The sequence below is a fragment of the Brassica rapa genome, chromosome A08, assembly GCF_000309985.2.
Source record: "Brassica rapa cultivar Chiifu-401-42 chromosome A08, CAAS_Brap_v3.01, whole genome shotgun sequence".
Classification (NCBI taxonomy): domain Eukaryota; kingdom Viridiplantae; phylum Streptophyta; class Magnoliopsida; order Brassicales; family Brassicaceae; genus Brassica; species Brassica rapa.
The window spans coordinates 9,427,351-9,437,260 of NC_024802.2; the positions used below are offsets into that span (position 1 = coordinate 9,427,351).

Here is a 9,910-nt window from a genome sequence, read left to right on the forward strand (position 1 = left end):
ATATTCTACTTTAAAAAATATTTAAATTATGAATTGTATATTATTAAAATAAAAAAATATTTTTTCTTAATAAATTAAGAAATACTTTTATTATATAACATTTAAATTAAAATTAGAAAAATTAATAAAAAAACATATTTTTATTTAAATTTGACAGGTTTGTGGATATCCATAGTTCTGAAATAATCGACATGCATCCGCTCCTAATCCTAAACATTTAATCCGTATCAACTCTATATACAAAAAAAAAAATCTTTACCCATACCTACTCTGCAGCGGGTCAAGCGGGCGGGACTCACAAATTTTTAAACTAAATTTCCAGCCCTAATCACAGCTTGGAAGCACATGAAAGGATTCACAAGAATGATGTCGCCTTGGATCCGTTAGCAAATGGCAATAAATCGTTTCATTTGCATTGTATACTAACAGTCCCGGCCCAGTGTAAATGGCTGCCTAAAACAAAAATTAATATTGTACCTCAGCGGAGTCGAACCATGTACTTTAAACACAAGGAAGAACAGCACAACTACTAGACTACATACATTCTTTTCGTAATTTTGATGCTCCTAGTGGCGTGTAAAGCCCTAGTTTTACCAGATTTAGGTCAGGAGAGGCATTGTATACTGAGTGTAGAGTCTTGCGCTTTTGTTTCCTTGTTAGTAAGGACACTTGTATAATGACTCCTGTTTTTTCTTCTTTTTTTGTGAGGGAGCTTTATGTAACCTCTTTCTTCATCATTAATAAATTTAATATTTTTAGCCAAAAAAGAACAAAAGTATAGATATTGCCACTGTTGATAGCTTAAGAAAACACATGATAAGTTGTAAACAAAACCAAACTAATTTGTAAGTCAAAAAAACAACCAAACTAATTCTTATGATTTCTTTTTGTCTTTTTTTTGTTTTGCAGCAATAATGGGAAAAAAATAAGAATACAATTTTAAATATATACATATTTTTTCTTAAATATAATTTAAAATAAACAAAATTGTTTATTTAATCTTAATTTTATGTTTAATTAAATCAAAATTTATATTAAAATATTAATAAGTAAATAATAAAATCTAAAATAAAAATAAAAAAAAATTATTTTTCAATGTAATTTAAATTTAAACATTTTATTATTGCACATGGTGCAGGAAAACACTTTGTAATGTATACTTTTCTTCTACAAAATGACCATACACCCCTAAATTTCGTTTATCCAAACAAGCGCTCCCACACCTCTTGTTGAATCCTTGACTTGTAGGTCCATTACATTCTTTTTTGAACAACCCATTACATTCTTATACCTACCCTAAAACATTACCTCAAAGGAACCCCTAAAGTTACTCAAAGTTTTGAGTTGACCCCATAATTAAACACTCACACCACATATCGAGCAGCCTTTTTATTCACATCCTAAATCTCCTCTCAGCAGCAATAACAAGAAGCCTTGAGACACCTTGTGTCCACATATCATACTCCCTCTGGCTCTTGCACTCGAATTCTACATCACCTCGCAGAACCGTCTTCAAACCGAAGTATCTCAGATCATCTCCTCCCTCTAGCAAATGTCGTCCGGGCCAGGCCGGGACATTCTTGATCACTTCAAGCACAATGTCTGAAGAAAATTGGAACATAGTTACATCGAAAGAGTCTTCAAGTTCACATTCAAAAGAACAAAAAAAAAGGTCAAAGATTGAGGGCCACTTTGATCTTATAAGTTACTTTAGTTAGACACAATTGCTTTTTTTTCCTTTTTCTTCTCAAATTCCCAAATCCAAAGCAGACCCACATCAAAATTTTGAATTCTTTTTACCAGGGTTCACATTAAAATTGACTCATTGCCAGTAGATAGTGACAAAAAGTTAAAGCTTTCAACTTTGGTACTATGAAAGGTACAACCTAAAAAATAAAAAAACATTCTTTGTTTTAAACCCCGTTAGAAGAATCATATTTAATGTCTTGGAAGGAGTTAGATAAACCTCCTATCAATTTAAAAATCGTGTGTTAAGAAAAGAGATGTTATATGTAATAGAGTAAATATCTCTTACTCTTTTTCTTCTTGGTAAATGTTTTCCCAACATACTTGCTCTTCATCTTCAACATAACCTACAAGTTTAGTAATTAAAAAAATCAGAATTGTTGAAAAAAAAAATCAGAATTAAATAAGATGATTCATTCTCAAAGAAGATGCTTAAGCAAAAGACAAAATGTGGATCCCATAACTTCATTATCATCATCATTGTCATAACGAATGCTTTTTTTATTAGCTTTAGTTTTGTTTCTGCTTTCTCTTCTTTTCCTGCCATTTGAAATTATCTTTTTGTGTGTTTCATATAACAAAGTTCATATCCATGTGAAGTAAGCTAAAGATTCCCACTGATTTACAAATAATTTGACGATCTTTTTATCTTTTCACTAGATCAACGATCATTTCTAAAGTGAACAAGTTACGAGACACCATAAGAATAAACCTTTACCTGATTCGTCTTGTTGATGTAAACAGAGACTATTTTCCAGTGGAGATCACCTGCAAAAGTAACAAAAAAGCATCAGATCACAAAAGATCCTATAACTATAACGTAAACAAAAATAAAAAGACGTGATAATTTTTGTTACCTTTGCGAGTACGTTTGAGAAGTTCACAACCTCTAGCGAGCCATTCTCGGCTACAAGTTCCCAAGAAATTATCTTCATGTATAAGCTCCCCGCTGTGACTACTACTTGAGCTTCCATTGCTACCATTATTAAGGTTGCTGCATCCTCCAGAAGTTGTGAGTCCTTTGTCCATTGGAATCACTGATGCAAGGTTCCAAACTTCCTTCATGGCCCTTGCCTTTAGTGTTGCCACTCCTCTTAACGCTGCACCAGAATATAGTCAAATTACCAAAACATTTACTTTGATCTCTGCATAAATTTCACTCTTAAGCTAAACCCTAAGATCAGTTATCATGTTTTATTCATCAAAATCAAAACTTTATCGAAAACCCAAAATACAGATTCTTGAAGCTACTAAACCTGTGGCTGCACCGGCGGTGAGTGTCATGATATCACCGGCAGAGCGAACATTGACGGCGGAGCTAACAACATAGGCCAAATGCTCTCTTTCAGCTCCCATCACTTCAGCAGCCTCCACACACTGAGCAGCCACAAGAGTCGCGGCTGAAGCAACAGCCATGTCGGTTTTGGCCATCTGCTCATCCTTCCCGGCGCTCGAAGACGCGGCGGTGGCTGCTGCGATAGCGGCTACAGCTGCAGCCACACCGGCGACGGAGACAGCAGCGTGAATCTGAGCGTTGTGTGCTCGAGTCTCCTCTTTCTTCTTCTCCCTCCGGTCCTTAAGCCACCGTCCTACAGTCTTGGATTGTGTAGCTGTGGCGGTTATAGGTCCCGGAGTAGTCGCCGTTGAACGGAACTGGCAGTTTATGTTGTTCAGTGAACTGTTGTTTGTTCGAATAAACTGCTGCATAGTAATTCAAATTAGGGATTCGCCGGAAATGGATTAAAAAAAACCAATGAAGCAGAAACTAAAAAGGAATTGTCTTGGAAGCGTGATGAACAAGAAAAAGACAAAAATCAAATCTAGTAAAGGAGATTGCTTTCGACCAAAGTGTCACTAAAATAATAATAAAAATAAATAACCTATATTTGTTTCACAAAATAAATTAGTTTCCTTTTTCAAAAAAATAAAATAAAATAAAAATGAAATAAATTGGTTTATTTAAAATGCTTATGTATTTTTTATTTTATATAAATATTATAAATCTAAATAATTATTTATTCAAAAATTATTATTAAATATATAAATTAACTATAATTTAATTAATTAAAAATTATTAAAATGTAGAATATAATTTATTATACATTATCGACCAGTTAAATATGATCTGTGGGTATGCTTGAATATTATAAAATCATATAAAATATGAAAATAATTTATATTATAAAATTAAAAATACTTATAACACAATTTATATTATTGATTAGGGAGTTTATTTCAATAAATAGTTGTACTTTTACCAAATATACTATTTATCTGAATATTTTTAATCCTCGGAAAGCCTAGTGGAGAAAAACATGATCTCTGGGTATGGTTGGATAAAGAGAAAGGTGTGTTATTTCACTGTCTCTCATGTACCCAAATTGTCAGTGAGGCAGTAAAAACTGAAACATTTACATTGAGAGAAACACAAAAACAAAAGTTTCAGAATCTCAGAAAATGCTTTACTACGTAACAATAAACCCAACATTTCACCAAAATGTATGTATATTATATAGTTAAATAGAGAAAATAAAAACCTTGATGTCGTCGGATTCTGGAGGAGGACTGTCGGTTAAAGAACCGTTGAGAGGACCACTACTACTATGTGAAAGCCGACCAGATGTTCTTGGTGACACTTCTTGCTGCAAAAAGATGATGAAGATGAGACAAGAGGAGAATCAAGAAAGAGATGACGACAAAATACAAGAACTTGTGATTATGTCTTATAGGGACCCAGAAAGCGAGTGTGTAGATAGATTATATCTAATCATATTTTTTTCCGCTCTTTTCTTGTTTGATTAATTATTATAATTATTGCGCGTGAATATACTTTAACTAATAGATAAATTCATGAACAATTTGAAACTAGGTTTGAGATATTTCTATAAAAAGACAGAAATAAAGAATCTGAGGACAAGAACAAAAAAGAAACTGAAAGAGATTATCTCTGTCTACATCTAGCAAAAGTAGAAGTTGCTTAGGTTTGTCCGTAATTACTCTGTTCTTATCTAAAAAAAAATAAAAAAGAAAAGAAAAGGGAGAAGAGACTCACAGATTGAGACAAGATACGATCCATCACCATTTGAGAAGTCTCTGAAGAAGCGAAAGAGAAAGGGTTTCCGGAGACAAGTCCGCTCTCCTCCGTATCACCGTCTCTGAGTATGGGTTCTTCTTCGGTTTTGGAGAGGAGGATCTGAGGATCAGAAGGTGTTAAAGCCTTGGATACTTCGAGAGCTGAGGCGCTCCAGGAGCGAGCGAGGAACTCCATAGGCTCAAGCGGCGTCTCCGGTGGACGGTAAACCGGATCGGGTCTCCATGTTGGAACCATGGATCTTTCCATTTAAGACAGAGAGTGAAGGAAGCGAGATAGTGGAGGGGGAGAGAGAGAGAGAGGATGTGTGTGTTGGTTTGAAATGAGAGGTTGTCAATGGAGTGAAATTTATAATGACAACAAAGCTATTTGATCACTATGCTTTTTTTCTGTCCGTTTTATTGCTTTTTCTTATGGGCTAATTGGCGAAATAGCTAAGTCTGGAAGAGAAATTAAGTATATGAACATGATTTTGACATAATTAAATGGGTAACAATTGTCTCTCACCTCATCCGGTTCTACCCTCCACGCTTACAAGTCTTCGGTGAGAGAGAGATAAATGACGTTTAGGAAATTAATTAAATAGATGACGATGTGATAGAGAAAGAGATGACGTTGCGGGAAGGAGGAATGGATGATATTCACCATGCACTGTACATATCATAAGGAGAGAGTTGAAGCCACGTCCTCATGAAAATAACCGCATGCTATTTATTGAGTTCAGTAAATATGTGGATGAGAATAGACCACCCTCAGAAAATATCTAGCATTCCATATAATTTGACAGTCTGTCCATCTCTTGTTAAGTAAGAAAAAGACAGTGACGAAGGTGAAAGCAGAGAACGAGTTAATGCTCAGCAGATTCGAGCAGGTAATCATCAGTAACAACCAACTAATCCTTGTATTTATCTGTATTTGGAGTTGATGATCAATATTTTCTTTAATATGTATTATTGTCTCAATATGGAATGGACCATTTGATGTAGATCTGAGATAGTACTTTTTTACATCCAACATACAGATGACAGGGCAGGATAAAGTCTTACTTGTCCATGGGACGTGGGTCCGTGATAGCGATCAACGGTGGATATTTGAACCTGACATAACGGCCAAAGTAGAACATTTCATTCGGATTTTCTCTGGGATGACGATGACAGAGTTATTGACTTCGGTGAGAGAACGCTATAAACTATCATCCACCGATGCTACGCTCAAGCTTTCATATCAATATCCGGAATGGGTGAGCTTTGGAGATGCGGAGCTCGAAATGCCTCAGTACATAACCGAGGACACAGAAGTAAGTGTGTTTCTAAACATGAGGAGATCTATTGAAGAAGTTCCTCTATATGTCTCTATCTACCGCCAATCACATGGAGGGAAGCTACTTACTAAGGAGCGCGAGACAGAACAGAGGGTGCCTATGGCCGAGGATGGTGTAGATGGAATCGATGAAGAAGACTGGCATACCTTTGCACTATCTGAAACCCCACTGACCATGCCACTCACTCAACCGCAAACAAAGGCGATTCCACATGAAGTTCCAGACTATTCTGTCACAAAGGCGGCTCGATCTAAAGAACGACTCCCTACTATTCCACATTCTCCAGGTGGAATAGTAATCACAGAAAGAGGTGATCCTACCCGCGCTACCAGGCGTCAGACAGGCCCTACTGATAGGGAAAAAAACAAACGTCATGTCGAAGAGGATACAGAATCAGAGTCTGAGTCAGATGATGACATGGTCGTTCCTGTTGTTCCCCCGGTTGTTGGTGAAACCGGAGAAGGGTCTAGGCCGGTCCGGAGACGTCTATTATTTGGAAATGCTGGCATTCCAGACACTGACGGTGGAGTTGGAGATTCAAACTCTGGTTCAGATCATTCTGAAGAATTACCAGTAGCCGATGGTCTACACTGGGGTAAATTCGATGAAGCACTCCACGAGATGCTAAACAACCCGAATACGCCAGCTTTTTTTGGAAGGGATGCTCCACCTGTATTCAACAATCGGGAGGGAACAGGTAAAAAATAACTTCTAAGTTAATACAAATGTAGAGCTACATCATAAGGAATGCAATTAGATAGAATGGATTTGTAATGCCCGATTTCTATACTATATTTGCAATGTAGTATCTAATTCCATACTATACAAACAATTGACATGCAGCTGAATGTTTCATTGACTTTGTAGGGGTTGACACGGCTCTGGCCGACATCCGATACGAGGGAGATGACTTTTATGTGGGTCGTATTTTCAAGTCCAAAGCCGACTGCAAAATCAAACTTGCAATACATGCTATAAACCGGAAGTTCCATTTCAAGACAACTCGTTCAAGCCCTTCCATACTACTTGCACAATGCATTGGTGATGCATGCCCATGGCGCGTGTATGCGGTGTTGTTAGATGCCAGTGGGAACTTCCAAATCAGACAAGCTAACCTAGTTCACTCTTGCACCGTTGACGACCGTAGAAACTACCACAAACTTGCAACGACTATCGTGATTGGCCAGATATTGCAATCTTGTTTTGTTGGTATTAAGAAGGGTCCCACTGCCGCCGCAATAAGGAAAATATTGCTAGATGAATTTCATGTCAACGTTTCATACTGGAAAGCTTGGAGAGCTAGAGAGATGGCGATGGAGCATGCAATGGGGACCATGGTTGGGAGTTATGCACTGATACCTCCATATTTGGCACTCCTTCAGTCTTCTAATGTAGGAACCGTATGCTACGTGGAAAGTACGGATGAAGAAGAAGGTGGAACACGGTTTCAATACTGTTTTATTGCTTATGGAGCATCGGTGGCAGGGTATTCGTGTATGCGGAAAGTTATTGTTGTTGATGGAACATCGCTTAAAGGGAAGTATGGTGGGTGTCTTCTTTCAGCCTCAGCACAAGATGGGAATTTCCAAATATTTCCCCTTGCGTTTGCTGTTGTTAATAGCGAAAACGACGATGCTTGGGAATGGTTTTTCCAGAGGCTACAAACTTTTGTTGTCGATACCCCGGGCTTGGTTTTCATCTCTGATCGCCATCCAAGTATCGCCACTGGACTGAGGAAGGTAAATATCCGTACAATCTTCAGTGAACTTTAAAGTTAGCACATTCCATTTTGCAACTATACTATATGTAACATTAACTGACTATATAATATATTTGTACTTGTACAGGTATACAACCATGCTCAGCATGTCATATGTGTTGTCCATCTGTGGAGAAATGTGATGGCAAAATACAAGAGTAGTAGACTAGCCAACCTTATGTCCGCTGCTGCAAGAGCTTTCACCGTGACTGAATTTAATAAGAAGTTTATTGAAATTCAGAAAATCAGCCCAAATTGCACGGCTTACTTGGTTGATATAGGTGACGATTAAATCTGATACTATATAGTAACGTAAGATACTATACTATATTGCGTTATTTTCATTCTATTCAATGCAATAACGTACTAAATATTAAACTGGCCACTACTTATTATTGTTGTTAACAGGGTCCGACAAGTGGACTAGGGTTCATTTCAGGGGGAATAGGTTCAACATCATGGATTCAAACATAGCTGAATCCTGGAATGGGGTGCTTAAGGAAGCACGTGAATATCCCCTCATTACGATGTTTGAGTACATACGTACAACAGTTATGTCTTGGTTCGCATTGCGTCGAGCGAAATCAACCCGGGAGCAAGGAACTATCACCCCAAATGTCAGGAAACTCGTGGAGGAAAACTTTGATCTCTCCACCGCTATGGCTGTACGTGATATAGCCGATCTTGAATACCAAGTGCAGGACCCCGCCGGGGAGTGCTTCACAGTTTTATTGGGTCCCGGTACTTGCACATGTGGTGAGTATCAACTAATAGGGATACCCTGTATGCATGCGCTAGCTTGTTCCACCAGGGTTGGATTTCCATCAGATGCGCTGGTGGCACCGGCTTACCGTGTACCAAACTGGCGCAAAGGCTTCATCGGAAGAATCTATCCGGTCCCATCTGTTGGTGGATTAGAACTCGGATGTGGAACTAGAGCTCCATTACTTCCACCAGCAGTACGCCGCCCACCTGGGCGTCCTAGGAAAGTCCGCATCCTATCACGTGGGGAGTACAAGGTAATCTACTCTACAATTGATGAAATTTGTAATCATAGAACGGAATAGTTAGCTAAACTTATGGAATAGTCATCAGGAATAGGAAATTGTTCAAATGGACCAAATATAAAGTACAACATGTAAATATTGTCGTAATACCTATTAATATGGAACGTTATATATTCTACATTTACGCAAGAATGATATATGTTTAACTTTGGTATGTAGAAAGGAGGTAGCTCGTCAAACAGGAAATGCAAACGTTGTGGCCGTTCGGGACACAACAGGGCATCCTGCCGCAACCCAATATGATAAGCTATAACTAAGGAGAAGGCAGCAGAAGGCAGTTCGATGAAATATTTTGGGAACTGGGTGATTATGCAGTAGCAAGTGTCGTCTACAGACCGGGCATGTACAGGAAGTGGAAACGGGGCAAAACAGTGTTTTAACCAAATAGAATGGTATATGCTTCACGGTTATATATCTATCTATTTGGTATGTACATATTATGTTATGCAGACCCCTTTAAATCACAACTCTTGTGGTTGTTGTACGGAACACCCCAGACCTTCTCTTTTGTCTAATATTAATAATGCCGTTCTCCGCTATTTGCTCACACCTTATAAGCCTTAAGCCTTTAGGTTGTTTTTTCTATACTATTTGCCTTTAGTACTATACTATTACTAATACATTCGAACCGTTAACAATAGAAATCCTAAACACAACATCCCCACTCATACTAAATGCTAAATCCATTACAATAACACCTTTTAATAATACAAAACCTCATCAACACCCCCATCCTTATTGAAAACTAAACCCAACCCCCGCCCCCCCCCCCCCCCCCCCTCACACCCGTAACACAATCATTCATTACGATTACCCAATATAACGTGATATTATAAATCGTCATACATGAAATAGACCCATAAATCCAACATCCAACCCCAACACCCCAAACAACCCTTCATCAACACTAAACCCAATACCTTTCG

At 37.8% G+C, this 9,910-nt stretch overlaps 1 protein-coding gene across 2 annotated transcripts; it reads right to left on the reverse strand.

Annotated features, from left to right (window-relative positions):
• Positions 1–1,098: 1,098 nt before the first annotated feature.
• On the reverse strand, positions 1,099–5,141 carry LOC103833465 (VAN3-binding protein). 2 transcript variants are annotated; one of them, XM_009109551.3, is made up of 7 exons: positions 4,799–5,141; positions 4,284–4,388; positions 3,003–3,444; positions 2,604–2,846; positions 2,465–2,514; positions 2,036–2,093; positions 1,099–1,602 (listed from the first exon to the last, which is right to left on the reverse strand). In XM_009109551.3, exons 1-7 carry the CDS (start codon positions 5,084–5,086, stop codon positions 1,394–1,396), a joined length of 1,395 nt encoding a protein of 464 aa, XP_009107799.1. In that variant the 5' UTR covers positions 5,087–5,141; the 3' UTR covers positions 1,099–1,393. The 2 variants fall into 2 exon arrangements, with proteins under 2 accessions (XP_009107799.1, XP_009107798.1); XM_009109550.3 differs by having other exon boundaries at positions 3,003–3,447.
• Between the last annotated feature and the right edge of the window lie 4,769 nt (positions 5,142–9,910).

Excerpts from the sequence above, each read along its gene's own strand:
- LOC103833465 (XM_009109550.3), bottom strand. The coding sequence starts at position 5,086 with ATGGAAAGATCCATGGTTCCAACATGGAGACCCGATCCGGTTTACCGT. Across the intron at positions 3,448-4,283 it reads CAGAATCCGACGACATCAAG|CAGTTTATTCGAACAAACAA; the intron begins GTTTTTATTTTC and ends ATTACTATGCAG. Across the intron at positions 2,094-2,464 it reads ACATCAACAAGACGAATCAG|GTTATGTTGAAGATGAAGAG; the intron begins GTAAAGGTTTAT and ends CTAAACTTGTAG.